General features: G+C 41.2%; 2 protein-coding genes across 2 annotated transcripts; one reads left to right on the forward strand and one right to left on the reverse strand.

The window, feature by feature from the left end:
* The first annotated feature begins 1022 nt into the window (after nt 1-1022).
* Nucleotides 1023-6828, forward strand: cpsf4 (cleavage and polyadenylation specific factor 4). The gene is made up of 8 exons (XM_028600241.1): nt 1023-1506; nt 1736-1786; nt 2913-3065; nt 3157-3252; nt 3413-3506; nt 3769-3841; nt 3959-4120; nt 5905-6828. The coding sequence occupies exons 1-8, from the start codon at nt 1404-1406 to the stop codon at nt 5971-5973; spliced, it is 801 nt and encodes a 266-aa protein (XP_028456042.1). The 5' UTR covers nt 1023-1403; the 3' UTR covers nt 5974-6828.
* Nucleotides 6829-6938: 110 nt separating this feature from the next.
* atp5mf (ATP synthase membrane subunit f) lies at nt 6939-11123 on the reverse strand. The gene is made up of 4 exons (XM_028600242.1): nt 11020-11123; nt 9296-9403; nt 7246-7362; nt 6939-7091 (listed from the first exon to the last, which is right to left on the reverse strand). Exons 1-4 carry the CDS (start codon nt 11096-11098, stop codon nt 7063-7065), a joined length of 333 nt encoding a protein of 110 aa, XP_028456043.1. The 5' UTR covers nt 11099-11123; the 3' UTR covers nt 6939-7062.
* Between the last annotated feature and the right edge of the window lie 13421 nt (nt 11124-24544).

Consider the following 24544-nt stretch of genomic DNA (forward strand, 5'->3'; position numbering starts at 1 on the left):
GGCACATGTTACACCGGTTTTAAGATCACTGCATTGGCTCCCTGTGTGTTTCAGGATCGATTTTAAGGTTCATTTGCGAGTTTTTAAATGTCTTAATGGTGTTGGGCCTTCTTATCTTTTTGAACTGCTTTTACCATATAAGCCTGGCCTTTTGACTATTCCCAAGGTCAGGACACACACTCATGGAGAAGCGTTGTTTCAGTACTACGGCCCCCGTCTGTGGAACAGTCTGCCGTCGGACCTCAGGGCTGCAGAGAATGTTCAGATTTCTAAGAGCAGGCTCGAGACCCACCTGTTTAACTTATCTTTTCCGTGCCCAGTGACATGTTAGTTTTATTGTGTGTATGAGACGGTGTCTGTGGATGTTGTTGGTGGGTGTTGTTGGTGGGTGTGTGTCTGTAGGTGTCTGGGGATGTATTTATGTGATGGGGGGTGGGGGGTTAATTGTTTTTAATTGTAAAGCACTTTCTGCTACATTTTACATGTATGAAAAGTGCTCTATAAATAAAGTTTGATTGATTGATTGATACATAAGCATCCTGTATAGAGAATTAATACAATTGAATGAAACCGCTACTGTGTATGATCTTTCAATTCAACTGGAAACTGGTGCTGACATTTTAAACCAAAACCTTCAAAATGTATGTTCTTTCCTGGAGATAAATAGGGTTCATCATGAGGGACACCACTGTAGTGGATCATGGTTAAAAACACTGCTTCACGGCTGTCAAGACTGTTTTTAGATGCAGCATGTGCTTTGAGCTACATCATCATCATCATCATCCACCTTTATGTAGTTCTCAGAAGCACAATTGAGGGCAAGCCCTAGTTTTTCAATGTAGCCAACATTACAGAAAATAAAAACAATGATGCTATTTAAAAAAAAAATGTTTTGGTGAAGTTATTACCTTTTTGTACTTGTCTTTTCTTTTACAATGTTAATTTCTCCCCAAATTAATATTGATGAATTAATTTAAATCTGCAGAAAGACCACCATGGTGTGTAGTAAGCTGGTAGTGAGTTTGCCAAAGAACTCGATGATCGTTTAGTCTAGTCTTAATGCGTCAGGTCAGAGGTCAGTCTGCGGCTGCGCGCCTTCCATCCATCCACTGAGAACAAGGAGCAGTTCGTGACAAACAACAAGTCCTAGACCGAATAATGTTCGGCTGTTTTCTTTAAAACGGTCCCATTAAGACCCAAAGAACATCAGCTATTGTGGTTTCTCATCAGGGACCTTGCCGATTGATGATAGCTTATCGGTTAGCCTAGCTAGCCTCGTTAGCCACTTTAGCTGGCAGTCGCAGAAAGTACCAACGTTAGTTGGCTACCTGGCGAGCTCAACCTTAAACCAGCTAATCTAAACCGATATTTCTTTGACCGGAGCCCTTCAAACTAACGCAGACATGCAGGATATGCTGGCTACCGTGGACCACCTCAAGTTTGACCTGGAACTGGCTGTGCAGCAGCAGCTAGGAGCACAGCCTCTGCCCTTCCCCGGCATGGACAGTAAGTGCTTGTATGCTAGCTAGCTGGTACCTAGCCGCTGTAGGTAAACAGTATGCTAGCTAGCTGCTACCTAGCCGCTGTAGGTAAACAGTAATCAGAGTTAACGGTCAAACCGATGGTACCTAACGGCAGGTGGACACCTGGCCGCTGGTGACTGTTCACGTTGGCTTTGTGTCTCCTCAATCCAATGTCTTTGCTATTAAATTTGTAATAATGTGTGTCCCTCCAGAGTCCGGGTCTGCTGTGTGTGAGTTCTTCATGAGAGCAGCTTGTCAGAAAGGTAAAAACATAATCCAGCACTACAGTATTTCACTCCCTCAAAGGTTGGGCACTCACTAGAGATGGAAAGGTCCAAACGTAAAGCTGCAGAGGCAGAGTTATCCTGGCTTTGTAGTCTCTAGTACGAGTCAAGCTTCAAAAACACTGGGTCCTACATTCCCCTAATACAGTCATTAACGTTAGCCACTATCATCTTTAAATTGCACCCTGTTAGATAATTTAATCAAGCAAGGATAACTTCTCATCTATAATATTGCATCCATGGCTCACAAATACAATAAATAAATGAAAGCCTGATGATCCTTAACTGGTTACTTTACTGACTACTAGGTGGTAGGGCTGTGCTCGATTGAAGAAATTCTTAGTCGACTAACACTCGTTCAATTGTATCGACTAATCGATTAGTTGATTTAATCGACAGATCTGTAAATCTGAGTTTCTCCGCAAAGAGTCATGCAAAAGCACCACTTTAATTCTTGTGTTTACCAGAGATGTGCTCGTACGTTTCTTGGAAATAAGTCATTCAGCATGAAAAAAGCATCAAACATGACTAATCGCCTAAAGAAATCTAAGTTGACTAGACCAAAACGACCGATTAGTCAAGTAATCCACTAAGAGGGAGCAGCCCTACTACTAGGTTAAATGATTGCAAATCTAAATGATAGGTCTTTAATTTCTTTTTAAAAATACCAAGGGAGTTTGCTGCTCTTAACCCTTCAACCCGTCAACCTTGAAAAAGAAAACACTATTTTTTTTTTGACATTTTTTGTGCCTTTTTTTCACAGTTTGTTTTTTCTTTTTTCAATGTTTTAAATTGTAAAAATTTTCTTATTTACATTTTCAGCGCTTATTTCTGCATCCCATATTTTATGATATAAAACTAAAATTGAAAACGGGTCAATTTGACCCAAAGTCAACACAAGGGTTAAGATTCAAGGGGAGGGCATTCCACATGTTAGGGCCATCAAAACAGAAAGCAGGATCACCAACTTTACATCAATCCTGCTCATCATTTTAACATTCCTCCCTCTAGTGTTTAAATGTGACTCACGGACAAAAACCTGGGGCATGAATTAGGGAAGTTGTGCCATCATCTGTGTTCTATCGTTCTTTGTTTGCACTCCCAGGTGGGATGTGTCCGTTCCGTCACATCAGCGGAGAGAAGACGGTGGTGTGTAAGCACTGGCTCAGAGGACTTTGTAAGAAGGGAGACCAGTGCGAGTTTCTCCATGAATACGACATGACAAAGATGCCCGAATGCTACTTCTACTCCAAGTTTGGTTCGTTGACTCGATGTTGATCAGCACCCAGTTGTTAAAATGCCTAGACGGTTTTTGTCCCCGTTATAAAATTGTATGTCGACTCTCGCAGGCGAGTGCAGCAACAAGGAATGTCCGTTCCTGCACATTGATCCAGAGTCAAAGATCAAAGATTGTCCCTGGTACGACCGAGGCTTCTGCAAACATGGTACGTCCTGCTCGCATAAACGTTCCAGCAGTACTGATATTAACATACTGTATACATTAATACACATAGTGTTCCCCTGCTGGTTTGAATTTCTTCATCAACAGAAAAAAACCCCCGCCTCTTTACTTTCTGTTGATCTTCACCCATCTTCCTGTCTTAGGTCCTGACTGCAGACACAGACATACAAGGAGGGTGATCTGTGTGAATTACCTGGTGGGCTTCTGTCCAGAGGGAAAATCCTGTAAATTTATGCAGTATGTTATCCTTTTTTATTTGATTCTTACATAATAGAAATGCTTTTTTTTTAATGTTGCATGTAAAACAAAAAGACATAACTTATGACTTGTTTTAGCATTTGGTAGTTTTGGGATAGTTCTCGCTGTCTTATTTTTTGGATGATTATGTCATCTAGGAAAATATTCTTTAGACAAAAGATTGAGTTTGCAGTAAAATAAAAAATTATCCGAGACTTGACCTTGTAGTCATGTAGATTTAACGGTAGATGTTCTTCTCCAGCCCTCGTTTTGAGTTGCCGATGGGAGCTTCTGAACAGCCTCCTCTACCACAGCAAATTCAGAACCAGACAAAGGTAAGAGGACACTTCCACAAACACCCAAACACACACCGCTCCGTGTTTTTTACCTGCTACTTTGTAGCTGAACAGCAGAACAAAAAATGATTTCTCTTTGCGTGTTCCCTGCTGCAGCCCGTGCCCAGCATCGGTCGCCCGTCGCTCTCTCTAATCCAGCTGACCAACTCCAGTCCAGGCATGCGGCCGCAGAACCACATGCCGATGTCGGCGCCTCAGCAAAATCACATGACTGGCAACAGAGGGCCTCGGCCACTGGACCAGGTCACCTGCTACAAGGTGAGCCATCTGAACGTTTGTCTGCCAATGTGGCCTAGTGTGTTCAAAATCAGTTTAAGACTCCAGTCCCTCTCACTGTAGTCATCAGTATACTCGTAATACCTTTGAGGCATAGTTCCACATTTTGAGAAACATGTTATCTGTACAGAACATATGAAGCCACCGCCAGCAGCCGTGTTAATACTTGACTTTTACAAAGTTATTTTCCCACATGCAACTCATGATATAGGTTTGTAATTCCTACAGAACGATAAAACGTTAAAGTTAAGGAAAATGGAATAAATGAAGATCATAATATTGATAAGCAAAGTCACAATTAAGTAAATTAATAATAATGATTTAATAAAAATTAGAAATGGGTTTGATATTAAACCCATTTATTCTCAGGTATGCCTAACCCCCATTTACCTAGGCTTCAATTAGGCTATACTCTTATGTCCGTATATTGTATATATCTTTAAATCATATCACCGGTATGTTGTGTCTGACTATTTCTTGCCTGGGAGCAGCGACCTACTTGAGTCTCCGCTGGTTGTCTGACAAGTGCTCCAGGCCAAGAAAGAGTCCAGAACCGAACCCCTCGTAGAACAGCTAATTATTAGCCTGGCAAGCCAGACCCACATCCAGATGTTGGGTCTGGGAACTCACCATTGGCAGGGCTCAATCCGAGGGGCGGGATAAACGGTTGTCTTTCAAATTCCCTCTGCACGCAATAGGATAGCACTACAACCAATCAGAGCAACGAAGAAGGTAGCGATCGGCAAAACTCTGAACACCTCTTCCTTTTTTAAGAATGACTTCAGTGCCGTTCTTTTCTCAAAGAAAATCTTAAATCCAAGTCTTCCAGAGTCGCGGCCAAAGTCGATTTGAAAGACCGCTGTTCGCCGGCAGCCAGAAGCCCGCCCACCGACTCTATACACGATGTGATTGGCCTGATCAGAGTTTGGTTTTTCCAGCTCGCAAGCCAACGGAGAGCTGCTAGACTGACCCTGGCTGCAAATTACATTTGCTGCTGCTAGGGAGCATCTAGATTTCTAGACTAGCAAATTATAGTTACTACACTTCAGTTTTTGTACATAAAGAAATAAGATGAAAAATGTTAATTGTTGAGCTTTAAAGGTTCTTGTAGGTAGATTTTGTTACCTTTGGACAGAGCCAGGCTAGCAGTTTCCCAGTTTCCAGCCTTTATGCTAAGCTAAGCTAAGCTAGAAGGCGTTACTATAAAGACATGAGAGAGTGGCATTGATTCTTCTTTTAATATTTAATTAATTTAACTCTCAGCAAGAAAGCAAATAAGAGTATTTTCTTCATATCCTTGGGGGAGAAAAAAAAAAAAAGAATCCTTGCCAATAGGGCTGCAATATATCGATATTCTATCAATATTGATGTATAAGGCTAGGTATTGTTTTTAATTTTGGATACTGTAATATGATAAGTGTTGTCTTTTCATGGTTTTAAAGGCTGCATACCACTAAGTGATGTAATTTTCTGAACTCACCAGACCGTTCTAGCTGTTCTATTATTTGCCTTTACCCACTTAGTCATTATATCTACATTACTAATGATTATTTATCAAACATCTCACTGTGTAAATATTTTGTGAAAGCACCCATTGTCAACCCTACAATATTGCCACAATATCAATAGAGGTATTTGGTAAAACAATTTCGGGATATTTGATTTTCTCCAATTCGCCCAGCTCTAATTGCCATTTCCAGCTTTTTTGTTGCTTTTAATAAGGAGCCATTAACATCCTCCTTCTTTTGTCTACCCTGTGTCTGCAGTGTGGTGAGAAGGGCCACTATGCCAACAAATGCACTAAAGGCCATCTGGCCTTCCTGAGTGGACAGTAACATTCAGCCTTGAGGTCACCACGGTGCTGTAGCTCAGTCCGCCTGATGGGAGCAGAGAGGAAGAGCAGCAGAAGAGAGGAAGAGCAGCAGAAGAGAGGAAGAGCAGCAGAAGAGAGGAAGCCCCTTTGCTCCACAGGCTGAAGTTGAACTTAAAAGACTTTTGACTGCCGCTGTTGTGCGTGTCACTTCAAACGGACACAAGCCGTAAGAAAGATAAACAGCTACTATTTCTATTTTTTGTGGATACATGAAAATAAGGAACAGAAAGAATGTCACAATCTGTGTGGCTGTGGTTTAATGACTTGTGTTAGTCTTCAGAGTTTTCTACAATGTTTGTACTAAAGCGAACTGAATATTTAAAGAGACATCACACCCAGGGTCCAAGGTGCAGTGCTGTGTTGTCGCTTCTTATACATGTGACTGCATCAGTGACACCAGGCGACTTTCTATTCTCCTACTTCTAGTAAATCTGTCCGACAGTGTAAATGCAATAAAAAAAGGAAATTGTGATAAATGCCATTAGGAATGTAAATTACTGTACTTAACAACTACTGTAAGTAATCAGAGCCCAAATCCACCCTGCAATAGTTTCTATTGTACTCACACCTCAAATCTTCTGGATTGCCACGCACAATTTTGCATACAGTCAGATTTCAGACTTTGCAAGCATTTTAAATTCAGGAAATGAATGATTTACCAGTTGTGTGTGTGGATACGTTGTGTTAAATCATCTTTCACATTTTACCCAAAGGGATGTGGGGGGGAAACGGCAGTTTGGCACAGGATGAATTTCATTGTGTTGACAGTCTGAACATATTCTCACAATCTGTACAAATAAATGTTCTTATGGATTTATGTACACTTTCATTCACATTATAGCGCAGCAGTTACACTCCTGATAGTGAGAATTGTGACTTAACAGCTATACAACTGGAAACTAAACTTACACACAACCACACATGATATCCAACAATGAATCTTAATTGTTTATTGGTCACAACAGTCACATATTCAACACAGAGCTGAGTAGAAAGAGCAGGGGGAACAAAGAGGTTCAAGTTCAACCCCCGAAAGATCTGATGGTCGGGCTTAGTGGTACTTCCTCCAGCGATCGTGTTCTGGAAGAGAAGACGGAGAAAAGACATTTAAATTACGTTTCTTTTTTTTCACGTTTGTGAGGTATCAGACATTTCACTCTTAGAAAAACAACTTTATAGTAAAAAAGGTAGAGCATCCTAAAACAGGAAGTACGGGAGTGTGTGCATTGCTTACTAATGTGGTCGTATTCCCACAGGTAGCTCATCGCCACGTAGCCAACCAGCAGCATAGCCACACCACCGATGCCTCCCTTCTTCACATTAATGTACTTGTTGTAGTATCTGTCGTGGCCTGCGAGAGGAAAAAAAAACACACCGCATAAACCGCCACTGAAGACAGTCCGATGACATACACAGGGTTATCCTCAAATTACAAAGATGTGACCTGAATACAAATGCTATGTGCGCTGATCTTAACGTGTATGTACATGGGGAAAGAGCACGTGTAATCTTTGCTTGTGGTTAAGTAATCGCCCTCGATGAGCTGGGAGTCGATACACTTTCTAGTCCTTCGTCAACTACAACAGGCGTTCTCATTAAGCATCTTATCAGACTAGCGTTTCCTCTTAAGAGCTGTTCACAAAGCTGCTGAGAGCAACTTTTACTGACAGAGGGGGAGGGGTGACCCTTTTGCTATGGATGACATGTTTCATGAATGATGCTAGATAAGACATATTTCAAGATATTTTAGAAATCCAAAAAGGTCTTTGTGACTAAAGATTCCTCTGAATGAAAGCAAAACATTTTATGTCCCCTAAATATGTAGCATTAAATACATATCTAATGATTGTAGTTTTAAGTTTTTTTAAGAACACTTTGATGTGATTTCAGGTAAACTGTGCTGCTAAAATGCAGATTTGGTCTTTTTGTTTTTTTATTAAAAACTTAGTATTGAAATTTCCCCAAAGTCGTTAACTGCTGTCAGGTTTGTTTTCCAACTGAATGATAACAGGTTTCTGTATCGCCACGTTCCTTTATCGAGTGCTCACATTCTTCTGCCGTTTTATTAAAAGTTGGTATTCCTAAAACCTATGTTAAAAGACTGAAGTCCTTTTTTGTGTTTTTAGTGCCTCCCTGTGTAAAGTTTTAGGCCCCATTTACACAAAGGGAAGACGCAGATATTTTCCTGCGGTTTGGCCTCTCATTTACACAAAAAACCCGTTTTTATCACAGAAAACTATTTCTAAAAACTCCGGCCAAAGTGGAGATTTTTGAAATCTTCGTTTGCATGTAAACTGAGACAAACAGAGAGAGAGAGGACGTGATTGGTTGCTGTTGTTGCTAATAGGCTCGCTCAAGATGAGCCAGATCTGCGCAGAATCGATCACCGGCGATCGGCACCCGATGCATGCCGGTTAGATTTGTGTCCGACTTGATCCCGACTTGCTCTGACGTCATGCACACGTGGGCAACGATGACCTCACGAGACCAAGGCGGCCGCAGTTCTGAGACGCAGGCAGCGCAGTTGCTTTTCACCAACTGCAAGAGCCAGGCGGACCCACTGCATGCTGGGAAACACCGGCCTCTCAGCTGATCGAACAGCTGATTGGTTCAGAATCGACTCAACATGACGACGTTTTATATAAACTTTATTGATTTTGAATCGGAAGGATTTTAACTGCAATTTGTCTGATTTAAAGGCTTATTCTGTACAGAACACATGTAGTGAGGCTGATAGTTACGTTTAGAAGTCAGAGAGACTAAATCTGATCAGATTACAGATAATCTACAGTCTGTTGTTAATTAAAAACAGCAACAGATCGCATGTAGAGCATTCTGACAGCTACTCTGTCATAATAAAATCAACTGGAGACTGTGTAGGAGCCGATATATGGGTCTGATAACATTTTATTAAATCGGAATCGGACCACAGTGTTTGTGTCACTTCCTGTTCATCCTGAATGCTGCTGGAATCAGCTGGAAAACTGTCCGACCTGAGAGCGGACTTTTGTCACCCCCCCCCGCTGCTGCCGCCTGCTCTTGTCTACTTTACAGGCGAGGCGCAGTTCATCTCGAACGAGCCTATTGTCAGGATTCTGATTGGCTAACGTGGGCTTGAGCTTGTCGTTAAACCGCCACCTATAAGTTTGGCGTGCTCTTGACGGCATATATACACGGGTACGTGTAAACAAACACTTTTCTGAAAACGGAGAGGTTGAAATGTCAGTTTATGAAAATAGACGGCCATGTGTAAACGTAGCATCAGTCTGAACAGTTTTCCTCACCCCTGCGGACGGCTGAGATGATGCCATTGGGAGTGAAGTCTCGCCCTCCGAGCCAGCTCCCCAGCTCGCCCAGTTTCACGTCCATCAGTCGCTTCTCAACTACGGGAACTGGTCACAAGCGGAGACAGCACGGACAGTTTGATTACACATTATCTATTTAGAGCAACACATGCTATGGCTCTGGTAGTTAGCTTTAAAAAAAAAAGCTTCGATCTGCCAGAGCTGACTAGGTTGGTAAGTAAGGTTTACGTGCAGTTTAGTGTCCCAAATTCCCCATACAATGTCCTTAATTAATTATCAACCTGCTAAACCACCTGTGCTACCCTAACCTGTCTTAAATAAGACCCTCATCATTTGGGACACTCAGTTTTTGGAAAATGATTTGTGACACTAAACTGCACGTAAGCCGGTAACTAAATTGATCAGTAGATTAGCAGAAAGTAAGTCGGCAACCAATTTGATAATCGCCTAATAGACCTTTTTCACGGCAGACATGTTGGCATGTCCTAGTAGGAAAAGCACAGGCGTGTTAAAACCCATTACTGATGGCTGCATTCCACTTAGGAGAGGTCCTGGTATTAAACCATTACTGATGGCTGCATTCCACTTAGGAGAGACCCTGGTATTGGTCATGCTGACTCACTGAAATATCTTACTGGGCCACTTGATGGAACTGTGTCCTTCAGGTCCCGGTGACCCTAAACCCAAGGGTTAAGGGTATCAATTTCAGCTGTGCTTTTCCTACTATGTCTTAAGTCAAAATGTCTGCTGTGAAAAAGGTCCATTAACCAAAAAAGCAAACATTTCCTGGTTTATTTGTCTTATGCATTATTGAAGGTCTGTGTTTTGCACTTCTGCTCAGACAAAACAGTGACTCCTCTGTCACCTTGGGACTCGGAGGATGGGCATTGGTAAAAACTTAACATTTTGAATACAAAAAACATTATTCGAAATAATAATCGGCAGACTAATCGATACAGGAAATAATCATTAGTTGCAGCTCTAAATTCAGCAAAGTAAGTCGGTCAACAACTTCACCTCGACAGAGTCGTAAAGCAGCAGTATTCAATCTACAAAAAGGCACAAATGAAGCTGCGGTGACTCCGATGCCTAAACCTTCTGGCTACTTTTCTGGAGCTAACTTTTGACACATTGGACATCTACCAGCTGTGTAGCTTTATCACAGCTACCGTGAACAAAGTTAACTTGGCCCACCGTTCAAACCCCTACTGTATGCAACGCAGTGCATTCTGTGTTTTATTCCTTTACGTTGTTTTAGGATTAAAAATTAGCTAAAGAGAATATCAGTTTGGGGTTAAAGGCAATGACTGAGTTTGCAGGCTACTGTGAAAGCTAGCCAAAAGACACGGTTACATATCCTAGATATGCATAGACAACTGTATTATGATAGCTTCGTCCAAACTGAAAGTCATATGTAAAGTTTCTGACCACCGAGCATGGCATTTAAATGTCCAAAAGCGACTCGCAGATTATTATTATTATTAATTTTAACTGCAAAACACCCAATGACACGCAAAGTCCTTGACGTGACTTAAAGGATTCAGCGCGGCCTTCGGTCACACACAAACCCTTACCGGCGACTCGTTAACGGATTACCGGACACTAAAACACACGCCGTCCGGAAAAACTTCAAACTATATTAACACCAAAACACACAATACAGAACATTTTTGATTCATTTAGCAGAGGACACGCTCTTTTACCTGGTCTGTCCGCCATCTTGACTGGTACGAAGGGCTCGCAGGCAGCGGGGAATGATGGGAATATAACGACAAAGTGCATTATGGGAGCATGTGTAGTTTTTTAGCCTGTCCACTAGAGGGCAGCAAAAGAAATGAAACCAATGTCTCAAAACAAAAGGCTTTACAACCACAACACTACACAGAACAACGAAAAAGGTATATTTAACGATTCCCTCCAAACATGTTTGAAAACAATTATTAGAATAATTTATAATAATAAATCATTTAGCATATAATAATATTAATATTAATAATACGTAGCCTATTATTTTAGGGCACCTATCTGGACACCCACAGTCGCCTTACAACGTGTTAACAACAGCAATCATGTAAAAACAGTGCTGGAAAAGACACAAGCCCAGACAAAAAAAAAGAAAAACATAGACATAGGTGAGTGGACATGTGTAGGAAAGGAGAAAAAAAACTAGAGGGTGGGTATTAGTAAGTAGGCCAGTTGATTTTTAAGGTGGGATTTGAATAGGTAAACATATCTAGACATATGCTATCAAAATCAAAGCTGAAGACTTTTCCTTTTGATTTTGCCTTTAATTTATTGCACTGGGAATTTTATTCGGGTAAATTTTGTATTCATTTTTAACTGCTCTTTAATGTTTTATGTAGAGCACTTTAAACTGCCCTGTTGCTGAAATGTGCTATATGAATAAAGTTGCCTTGCCTTGCCTATGATTCCTCCGTTTGTTGTCGAACCCCCATGTTAAACCTCTCATGTCAGATCTCATGCATTTTGAAATAGTGACCTGAAGGGTTTACCATGCTGGTGTCTCCTGACACTCTATCAGAGGAATCTTTTTTTTTTTTTTAACAGAAAGAAGCCGATCAATGAGCAGCACAACAGCCAGTGGCCACTGGCTACAAGACTTCAATGTACCTGAAAACATAGTGAAGAAGATGTTATCGAGGCCAGTGTTATTGTGGTAGTTCAGGTCTATTCTCAACACGCCCACCGATCAATACACCCCTCTCTCTCTTCTCTCACACACACACACACACACACACACACACACACACACACACACACACACACACACACACACACACACACACACACATTCACAGTTAATTAGGGTGTGTGGTGGTGGTTTTGGCCTTCATCCAAAGCTGAGTAGCAACCTCTTTCCTTTATTTGACTGATTTTCCTGCTTCGCCCTAATGACTTTCATTAGATGGAGGACTCGTATCGATCGTCCAACACCCACCGTATTTTTTCTCATCTTTATCTTTTTCGCTACTTCTCTCTCTAACTCACCACATAGACGTGTATACACACAATGTTGCAAAGACACATTTCTTGAAACCATCCACCCTTTTCTCAATCGCCTAATCAACCCCAGAAGGCAAACATTTCCTGGTCCCACCTTTTTAAAATTTGAGGCTTTTGTGTTATTGAATATCTGTGTTTTGCACGTTTGCTCGGGCAAAACAGAGAAGATGTCAATTTGGGCTCTGAGGACTTGTGACTGGCGTTTGTAAATACTTTTTTTTTTATTTTAGAGAAAAAACTATTATTCGAGGTAATAATTGGCAGACCAGTCCCGGCAATTTACACAGAAACAATAATTGATGAATAGGACTACAGGTAAGAGGAAAAAATATATATATTTTTGATTGTGGGGTTGTGTCACACTCAGTCACACACTTGATTGAACCAACATTTTGCCTCTGTCTGATTTACACACAATGTGGGCCAGAACCTCTAATCCAATCTCACACAAACAGCACACACCCCCAGAGGTGGCAGATTCCCAGATGCAGTCAATCGAACACCTACACACACATGCACACAGATGCAAACATACAGAGATGTGAACACACAATGACAGAGTGACGCACTCTGAAACCGTGCAGAGATAGACACAAGCACACACATTTCATTTGGGTTGTAAAGGTTACCCACAAACACTGTAACATAATGTCATTTATAGAGAAAATAAATCCACACACACACACACACACACACACACACACACACACACACACACACACACACACACACACACACACACACACACACACACACACAATTTTATTCCACCTCAAGAGGCAGGTGCCCTGGAGGTCTGCCACAGAGACAGCTCTTTGAAGCTGATGGAGAGAGATAGAGGGAGGAAGAACAAGAGGTGGAGGGAGGGAGGGATGGAGGGAGTTTGTGTGAAGGTGAAGTATAGACAGACAGAGAAAGAAAACAGGGATGAAAGAGGATGAGTGCAGAAAGAGATGAAGACTGTAAGTACAAAAGGGGAAACTGGCAGCAGGAAGATAATGATGGAGGGAGATGAAGGATAAAGGAGAAAAAAGATGACTCACTGAGCCCATGTCTCTGCACGCAGCTCTCTCTATACACACATGACCTTTAAACAGCCACTCTCCCAGTCACCCCCTGTTCATCCATCCTTCATGCTGCACATCCTCTTTCATTTCATTTTTTTTTTTAGACTTCTCCTTGTGTTTTCTTTTAAATCGCCACTTCTCTGCCCTTGCCAGAGATTTATCTTCTCCCCATCTGCAACTGTCCACAATTCATGTTTATTTTTCTTTCCTGCTCTTTTTCCCTTATTCTTTTTCTTTATTTTATAAAGGACAACACACATTAATCAACATTTCTGTAAATGTGCCAGTGTTAGCCAGCCGGCTAATTTTCAACTGTAGTCCTTTGGCCAGATGAATTTAGACCAGAGCAGCAGGATGCAGCACCTTTGCATCTCTCTTTTTTTTTTTTTTTACCTCTTAACTCACTCCTTGTCATGGATATCATCTCCTCCTCCTCCTGCTCCTAATGACTTATATATTTGTTTTTCCTCTTCTCTGTCCTGGCCCAGAGTTCACAAGGGAAACAAAACAAGGGCAGAAATCAGACAAAGAGATAGACAGGCAGGCGGGCAGGAAGGATAGGTTGTGGGTAATGGAATTATCAGCCCTCCTATTACTACAATAATCTCATTAGAGATATGGAGATCACCAGGGGAGCTGCTAAAAGGAGCTTGCTGGCTGATGAGTGTCCCAGAGGAAACCTGTGTGTGTGTGTGTGTGTGTGAGACAGCCAGATGAATAAAGAGAGCAAGAAAGAGAGGATACTACATGTGCAGAAAGGCTCCACAGGGACCGTTTCATTCCTCACAGCGATGGCTTTAGCCACTAAATCAAACTTTCCCATTCCCATTGACTCACTCACTTAAATGTAATGGCCGTTGACTAATCGAAGCTACACCTCTGCTGAGGTGAAACAACATGGTGCAAAACAGACCAGCAGTACAATCAAATTTAGTTTACGTGGATGGCAAAATTATTTGTAGAGCGTTTAAAAGATAAAGGTGACACTTATTCTCACTAACCTTGACAGATTGTGCATTTTTAGAAAGCATCAAGCCTCATAGTTCTATCTTTGTAAACCATTTTACCATTTTGAAAACAAGCTCTTATGCTTAACATTAACCTTCTTTCTACTTTTAAAGGAATAGTTTGACATTCCTATTTGCTTTCTTTCTGAGACTCAGATGAGAGGACTGATATCACTCCTGTGTGCATGACCTGATAATTCCAATATGCACGCTCCTTTTAGCTCTGTTTTGGTCTCCACCAACTCCTGAGGGAAGTATCTGTCTCTTTAGAAGCTAAATGCTCCATTATGTTCACCAGCTACTTGCTAATTTCATCACTTCATCCAGACAGTCCTCACGCAGAAAACGACCGATCGGTTGATTGTGCAAGCAGCTCATAACGACCCAAATTTACATTTGCTGTTAGGTGGGCTAGGGCGTCATTTCCACTGGGGACAGGGGGGACTAAGTATTTTTGTTGCCTAAATGTAACTAGTACAGCCAGCAGTGTCATTGTGAGCATGTTGTAAAATAGCATTTAGCTCAAAGCACTGCTGTGCTTAAGTACAACCTCACAGAGCCGCCAGCATGGCTGTAGACTCTTTCATTTATTTGAAATCCTATAAAGTTCTGTTGTGTTTTCTGTAGTCAAGCAGTGTAAACGTACATGTTTCCTAACTTACCACTGCAGGACAAAATGAACTGTGATGAAGACAGTGTTATCTGCGTGGCAGGGGAAGGTAAAGTTTACCTGGCCTAAAGCCTCTGCAGCAGATTAGACACAGATTGCTTTACTGTGAGCTGAGGACAGAGAAAAAGACAATTACAGCACAGACACACACAGCCGACACTAAATCACACACAGATGGCACAAATGTGTACACACACAGACACACACACACACACACACACACACACACACACACACACACACACACTAGCAGGGCTGGATGTTACATAGCAACCTTTAATAAACACTGGCTGTAAGATGGTGACGATGATAATGGGAGACAGAGCGAGAGAGAGGAGTAATTGAACTCTGGCTCTCTGAGTGTCTCTGAGCTTTGGTTACATCGTGTTGAGTTTCAGAACAGGGATTTGTAAGAGACTGTGTGTGTGTGTGTGTGTGTGTGTGTGTGTGTGTGTGTGTGTGTGTGTGTGTGTGTGTGTGTGAGTGAGTGTGTGAGTGTACAGTATGTTTAACAAAGCTCTAAAAGCTTGAACTGGCTGAGAGAGAAAGCACACAAACAAAAGCACACACTGACACGCACGCACACACGCACACGCACACACACACACACACACACACACACACACACACACACACACACACACACAAACTCTCCAAAGAGCATGGATCAAATTTGAAAGAGAAAAGAGCAAAACAGAGCAGAATGATCTCAGCTATGAAAGATTTCCATCCTCGTCTGCTGCTTTCTGTCTGTCTGTCTGTCTGTCTGTCTGTCTTGTCTGTCTGTCTGTCTGTCTGTCTGTCTGTCTGTCTGTCTGTCTTGTCTGTCTTGTCTGTCTGTCTGTCTGTCTTGTCTGTCTTGTCTGTCTGTCCATCTTTCCATCTATACGGTAAAGAAGAAGCTACAGCCAGCAGCTGGTAAGCTTAGCTTAGCATAAAGATTAGCATAATTAAAGTTTTTTTCGATTGCTAAACAACAGTGGTCACAACTGAAGCCACATGGGCAAAACTCTAACTCCAGTCTGCACTACCAACAGTCACCTGAACTAAACAGTTCACATCACCTGCAAAACTCATTCAAAGCAACGCAGCTCTTCACACACGTCTCAAAACAGGCTCAGTGCAGCCAAACACTCAGAACAGTCCTCACTGACATAACACACACTGGCACTCTGAACACACTGAGAGTTAAAACACTCACAAATTACAAACTTTCTCATCTTTACAGTTTGAACAATTTGTTGTGAGTTGAGTGACTTCACACTACTTAATAATTTCTTTAAAGAAAAGATATAGATTTTACAATATACTAATTTTTATGTAAGGTAAACAAGAAGGAATGGAAATCAGCAGTTTGCTTCAATATAGTATTTTGTCTCTAGTAATTTATGGAATTACTGTAAAAAAACTAAAGGTGCATAACAGTAACAAAGAATAGTGTGACTACTGTAATCCTGCCTCTCTCCAGCATCATGCGGCAAGTTTTCTTCACATTGGATGTCTGAATCATCTCTAAATAGGAATGAATGTGGTGTTTCCATTGCTTTCACCTCCATTACTTTCTGAAAAACAGTAAGAACACAGTTTTACTATTGTAAAAATATAGTGTTTTAAACTTTTTTTATAGCGTACAATTGTTTCATTATTATTTGGTGTTTGTATACAAAAAAAAGGTTTTCTGAGCTTTCTCTGTATAAATACCGTATATGTTCACTAACTAGTCTAAAACAAGACACCTGCTTAGGCTTTCAGCTAAAATTGCAATCAGCAGTGTTTGATAGGCACCCGACTGAAATCTATTCTGTTTTGAATGTGTGGTTAACAGTTTTGACAGCAGTGTGTTAGCATTTGAACAAAGTGCTGTAAATCTACAGTGTTGTGCATGTTGTGGTTAAAGCCATGGGATAAGTGTGTAGTTTTGAAAACTGTGTTCAAGCGATGAAAAACGAACTAGAGTTTGGTCCACGTGAACTGCTGCTGTGCAGACTGGAGTCAGAGTTTTGCACATGTGGCTCCAGTTGTGCCCACTGCCGTTCAGCAATTGAAAACAACTGTAACACTTTATTTCTCAATAGCAAGTGTTTGGTCCCAGTGAGCTGCTCTAGAGGTGCTGATAGGTGCATGTTGTTACTTCTGGACAGAGCCAGGCTAGCTGTTTCTCCCCTTTTCCAGTCTTTATGCTAAGCTAACCAGGTGGTGGCTGTAGCCTTACATTTACGTAACATACTGAGTGGTATCAATCTTCTTGCTTTAAGAAACGTTTAAGGTCATAATTGTATTTAACTTTATGGGATAAATAGAGCTGAGGGATAAAGTTTAAAGGAAGAATGTAGTCAATACATGGCCCTGTATTAGAATACATGACCTGTATGTGTTGTTTGAATGAACCTGTATGTGTGTGTGTGTGTGTGTGTGTGTGTGTGTGTGTGTGTGTGTGTGTGTGTCACACACACAGAGAAAAAGATGTTGTGCTACCCCTGTCTCATCACGTAATTCCAGCCCTGAAGAGATCACAGCCAAACATAACAATAGAGTGGATTTATAGCAACTGCTTTCCGAGTGCTCGAGGCGCTTTCCAGTTTCCACGGCTACTTAGCAAGCGTCTGTGTGTGCAAGAGTGTGTGTACTCTGTTCACAATGTGTTTGCTTTTTTTTATGTACGTCCTGGGAGAGAAAAAAAAAAATATAGAGATAATTTGTACACGTGTGAACGCAGTGAGAGATTATGGAAATAAAAATAAATAAATAGAAAGAACACAACTGTATGTGTATGTGTGTGTGTGTGTGTGTGTGTGTGTGTGGTGTGTGTCTGAACACATATATAAAGCTCACTATATAGCACAATATATATATATATATATATATATATATATATATATATATATATATATATATATATATATATATATATATATAGTGTCTTTAATCTTAAACAACCAACATAACAAGGTAATTAGTGAGCTTTTGATGTGCTGGTAGGTGGATTTAGTTACTGTTGGACCCAGCCATATTAGTTGTTCTCCCATTTACAGTCTTCGTGCTAAATTAAGCTAACCATCTGAAGCATCATATGTAACTGAGGGACATGGGAGTGCATTGATATTTTTATCTCACTCTTGGCAAAAAAGATAAATTCTGAATTATTCCTTATATACTATAATAGTATAATAGAATAGTATGGCTAAATTCCTAATCAGATTCCAGATTCTGACGGGTCACAGAATTTGGCCTAACACCAGCAAGCTGTGACTCAATCCTGACCTTTCTCGCCAGTCCACAGTGCTTCACTGCATGTCAGATGAAATCTATCTTTTCTCTCTCTGTCTCTTCTCTGTCTCTCTTTGTAGTACAGTCTCAGTAGTGTCAATAGATTCTCTCTCTCTGACCCTTCTCCCCCGATGTACGTGTTTCAGCCTCCTCTGTACCCATGTTTGCTTTAATTCCCCACAAAATCAACTCGCCGGTGCTCGATATAAAAAACCCTGCAGTCTGTTTCTCTGCTTGCTCTTGTGTGAACTCTCTTTTTCTTTTTCCTCCCCTGGAATCTCTTTCTCCCTCTCTTCCCCTCGGTCTCTCCATCTCTGAGGAATTCTCTGCTTCTCTTCTCTCAGACACTGCAGCAGCTTTTCTTCTTTCTTTCACGCTTACTTTCTATCTTCACCCCTCCTGTCCCTGTTTGAACTCTCCACCTTTTCTTTCTTCTTCATCTCTCCCTTTTCTCTCTGTCCATCTGTCCCCATCCCTCGATCCTTCTGCCTCTGCATCTACACCTGTCTCTTTCCTTTCATCCCTACTCTTCTTCACCTGCCTGCCTCGCACATCATTACATCCTCCTTTTCTTCCTCCCTGTGCCTATTGCTCTCACTCTCCGCTGCCTTTCTCTAACCGTGTGAGAGGATTAAGGCCCCATCTGTCTCTTTGTGGCTTAGCTCTCATTTTCCTGTCATCATTTCTCTAATTTGCCTATTTCCCCGCCTCTTTCCACCTTTATTTATCTCTTTCTCCGGAGGTGAGCGGAGGTTGCCACAGGCGGTAGTACTATCAGCATGCAGAGTCACGGCGCTGTGGCTCTGCCGTCATTGATTGAACCAGCAGCTAAATATAGACGCTGTTGAGGCTCAGCATCTTTACTAGGCTGGAAGGAGGGATGGATGAGCGGATGGAAGGACACACACACACACACACACACACACACACACACACACACACACACACACACACACACACACACACACACACACACACAGTAATTTAGTGTTAGAGAGTAAACAGTGGATATAGGCCTACATGGGATAAATCCTTATAAGCAGCAGTTGAACACACATGCACAAACATTCCCATTGATAAAATGGTTGAAATGAAGCGCATTCTCACGCACCTTCTCTCATGCACACACACACACACACACACACACACACACACACACACACACACACACACACACTTCCACTTATAGAAACACTTCAGTCAGTACAGTTTCGCAGGGTGTTGAGGTGTACAGAAAAATAATTCCATTAATTGAGGGAGATGTAACATGGTCTGACCTTTTTACACATTCATAACAGAGAGCTGTGGAGAAAAATATTTATGACACACACACACACACACACACACACACACACACGCTCATCCTTGTACAGAGTGCTGTGGGCTAAGACAACATAATAAACCATTACTATTCAACACGCAGCATAAATCCAGAGCTGCAAGCCTTCCCACAAGCTGAGTAGGGAGAGAAAGAAATAGCAGACACAGACAGACAGATAGAGAAAGGCCGCCTTACAGCCAAATGGAGAGCCAGACAGGCAGGACTGACAGACAGAAATTTGACAACTTAATTATAGCACAGACTGAAAGGTAAAGTGAGAGGCAGACAGGTAGACAAACAGTCAGCTAAAGAGATAAGCAGGCACACAACCCGAAAACAACGCCCTCGTGATCCGGAGGATTTTACGCGGATTAAATTCATCTCAAGAACGTGTTTCTGGACCAGCGTCAAACGCCTGCTGTGCCACGCGATATGTTTGTATGTCCCATAAAGAACAGTTTGCTCGATGAATCACAAGATTAGTGTTGTTTCATTGTCCGGACAGCCCTGTTTCAAATGCAGTTGGCTTTTTAAGTATTTCTTCGGCTCTCATTGTTGCAGATTTGCATCTTTATGTCACTTTCACTGTCAATTGTTTGAATCATTGGAAAGCAACATGGAACTTAAAGGAATTGGTAAATAAAGTATAATTTCTGTGTTAATATTTACTTATCATTAGTATTTAGGCCTGATTTTCACCAAAGGTGAACTGAGTGAGTATTGGTATTTCAATTCCAATTTGGTCACACAGTTGACACTGCAGCACTCGATTTACCTGCCAATTTCACACTATTCCACTGATCTACAGGTGCCGGAAACACACCAAGATATGCTGCAATGCAAACAAAGGTGGGTAAGAAGAAGACTGCAAGGTAGTAAACATGGATGGGAACATTGCTGAATTTAAAATTGTAAAAAAAAAAATCGCCTTTGCAAATGTTTTGTGAATGCATTCGACCCAATTGTTAGGGCTCAGAGTTCTTCACCCAAAATGCTTTTGGGTGAAAAACCCTGAATGTAAACATTCTCCATGTGGCAGCTTCAAATCATCCATATATGGTTTTGAGTCAGTGAGTAAACACTTAAATATGTTTTAACTTATTTCTCTTTCTAACTCAACCACAAGGCAGTACACCTTGCAAAACGATGCCTTCTTTAACTTAAAAAGTATACTAGTTCACATTTAAAACCTAATATATAAACATGACTTAAAAGTAGCACAGCGGATCTTTGAGCTTAATACTAAAATTAGAATGCTAAAATTAGCATGCTAACATGCTCCTAATGACAATGCCAACCTGCTGATGTTTAGCAGGTGTAATGTTTACTGTGGTCATCATCTTAGTTTAGCATTATAACATAACATACTAACATTGGCTAAATAGTGCTAACGTTCAGCTAAAGATGGGAATGTCATCAGTTTTGTAGATATTTGGTCATAAACAAAGTATTTTTTAAAACTTTTATCTGATAATGGTGCTAGATGAACAGCCAGGGGAGCACCAAAGTTATTACAATTCATTCTGAGGGGGAAATAAAGCCATTTAATAATAATTTGCAAGAAAAGATTTACATCCCTATTATCAATATACCGTACAAAAGCACATGATCTGGGAACTTTGACCCCGCCTACTTCCTTTACCTATTATAACTGAATACAATTTGGCTCAAGCTTTAGAGATAAAACTACCTCACAGATTTCACACACAGCTGGCCCGTCTCTTCTTTTGAAAGTTTACTTGTTCTCAGAAGGCTAAACTGATTTATTTGAATGTTGAAATGCATGTGATCTAAATCAAGACACAAACACTCCCACTGCTACTTCTGTAATTCTTTTTGTTCCAAATCTGCTGTCAAACCTTGAGAAAATTAAGCCCACAGTAGATAGATAGTTCTGAGAAACAATGGTCATATCGAGGTCTCCGGAGCAGAGAGGTCCAGTACAGTCGCTATAACGTCTACTCTCGCTCTAAAGGCTTAAAAAAAGGATATACTTCTTAGGAAAGCAGCTGACAAATGTCTCTAATACAGTACTTTCCTTTTGTGAAGCATACCCATGTTGCATATACATTCTACATGCATTTTTGTGCATGTTCATATTTCCTCGTGTTTTGGGCCTCAATGCAGCTTCTGTTTAATATGTGTATCTATTCCCATCACGATAGACATCCCTGGATTAATTTAGCCTTGTACAATATGTGCCAGTATGCAGGATGCTGATGAAATCAGGAATAGAAATCTAGAACATCAAAGGGAATGCGCTCTCTGAACATAATCTTCAAAAGATCAGCATGACATTATTAGTAAATGGCACCACCACAGAACGGATTCAGTGTTCTGATGGGATAAACCTTCAACATGATGCGCTACATCATTTGATACGGTTGATCTTTGATGCAATCTGTGATGTTGAGCCAAAAGTTAGGTGAACTGAATTTTGGCATTAGCAGAATCAAAACATCTACAGTAACTGTGTCTTTTATTAGACAGCATGCAAAGACTCAAAAAAAAATGGGATTCAAACCCACAATCTCACATCCTGCAATGCAGCTGCAGTGTCACATCCTGGGTCTGTTGTGCTGCACACCTTAAAAAGACAGCTATACCATTTAGCTATTTCCTATCTGGCTCTGCTCCTCTGTGGCAACAGTGGGGGCGTGCAATATGACAGAGTCCCTGCCAATAATAACGCATTAGCATATTGAACTAAACTGATAAAACTGTCAATCACAGAGTTGTGTATATGTGTGTCTGTGTAAATGTGATTTTACCACTATTGTTCTTTTTTCCTTTCATATCCTCTGGTTTTCTTATCTATATGATTTGGCAACACACACACACACACACACACACACACACACACACACACACACACACACACACACACACACACACACACATGTCACATGCCTTGCAAATAAAGCCAAATAAGAAAAGAAAATCTTGACTTAAAAATCATAACTTCATAATCTTCCTGCAGGACCTCCTGGGATTTATGCACTGAATTTGAAGCGATTGTATCCTATTTTTCTGTTATTTTTGTATCTCTTCTGTCATAATTTTAATATTTATACTTGACTTACTGTATTGTTATTGCCTTTAAATATACTGTAAAGAGAGGATTCTGTCTGTGTATAGGGTGAATTACAATATACTGTAGCTGCAATCATAAGTTATAAAATAAACTAATAAAATATTTAATGCATTTGGTCTTTTTCCTCCCTAAAAATCATAATTTTTTCCTTCCAGTTTAATAGTTCTTGTTACAGAAACACTAACACGGGACATGGATTTGTATGGTTTTCTGAAGAGAGACAAATAAGTTAGTAATCAGAATTTTGATGGTTTCTTCCACCACTCTAATAATCTAAAAGAGCATTTGAAAAAGACTGATTACATTATCTTTATTGTGACTATTATTGCCGCTGTTCATCACACCCCCAACACGCACCGTCAGACACCGCCCACCAAAAAGCTCTGTCCCAGGTTTCTCCCTAAAAGGGAGTTTTTCCTCGCCACTGTCGCACTAAATGCTTGCTCTTGGGGGGAATTACTGGAATTGTTGGTTCTTTGTAAATTATAGAGTCGGGTCTAGACCTACTCTATCTGTAAAGTGTCTTGAGATAACTCCGTTATGAGTTGATACTATAAATAAAATTGAATTGAATTGAATTACAATGGATGAACAGTCAGAGGCAACATCCTCCTCCTCCTCCTCCTCCTCCTCCTCCTCCTTCTCCTCCTCCTCCTCCTCCTTCTCCTCCTCCTCCTCCTCCTCCTTCTCCTCCTCCTCCTCCTCCCCCCTTCGCTCTCCGCATCCATCAATACACTTCCTTTTCTCTGCTGCTGGATGGTGCGGTACAGGAGCGCAGCGCATGCAGGACGGCACCGGGTTCTTCCCTTCTGTCTGATGGAGACAGGCTGAGGAGGGACAAGGTCCGGTCCGGCAGAGACCACCTCGAGGATCCTCGCGGGGAAGGAGTCCGTTCCCGCTGCTCGAAACGCCGTGAGGAGCAGCCACGGAACAGGGGAACGAGAGTGGAGACAGTAGGCTAGTAGAGGTAAAGGGGACCTGTTGTCCGTGTGTTTGGGTTTTTCATTGGAGGCAGAAGCGCGGTGGTCGCAGATAAAAACACCAAGATGGATATTAAAGGGACGTTTAAACTTTGTTGGACTTGATTGTGATCGTTTTAATGATGATTTGGAAGAGAAGAAGAGGAATTTCTCTGTGTCCTCCACTGCTCAGCCGTCGTGTTTTTGCCTATGATCAATTAGGCCTATAGGATTTTAATTTTTATCACGCGCCTCTGTGTAGTAACACGCAAAACATGCGAGCTTAATTGATTTGGAGTTAACGCATTTAACACAAATAGGATATTTATTTCCCGGGTTATAGATTGTCTGCTTTAGGTGAACCAATAAGTGATTTTCTCAGTCGTGATGTTCATTGTATCCTTCTATAAGTAAACAATAGAAACTGCAGCGTATTAGACTTAATTATTGATTGATTTAATTATAGTCGCAGGCTGTATTGTTTTAATTTAAGCTGATGAAGGAAGGTTGAGAGCGCCGCCTCAAGTCTGGAAACGGAAACTGCGCATGGCTCTGTAGGCTATATGTGAGAAGCAAGTGAATTGACATCATTATTAGATTTGAAACAAGCACCCAATCTTTCATCAATGCGCTCCCAGTGTTTCGCTCCTGGAGAGGCAGCCTCTATTTAATTACAGTTGTCCCTGTTTCCCTGCATCTGTAGTCTACTGGAGGCAAGGATGAGCCCAAATTACAGAGATGATAACCTCCTTACATCATCTGATCATGCAGCTGGGGTTTTAAAATAGGATCTCACCCTAAAAACAAAGCAGTTCCATG

Source organism: Perca flavescens, chromosome 15 (assembly GCF_004354835.1).
Source record: "Perca flavescens isolate YP-PL-M2 chromosome 15, PFLA_1.0, whole genome shotgun sequence".
Lineage (NCBI taxonomy): Eukaryota > Metazoa > Chordata > Actinopteri > Perciformes > Percidae > Perca > Perca flavescens.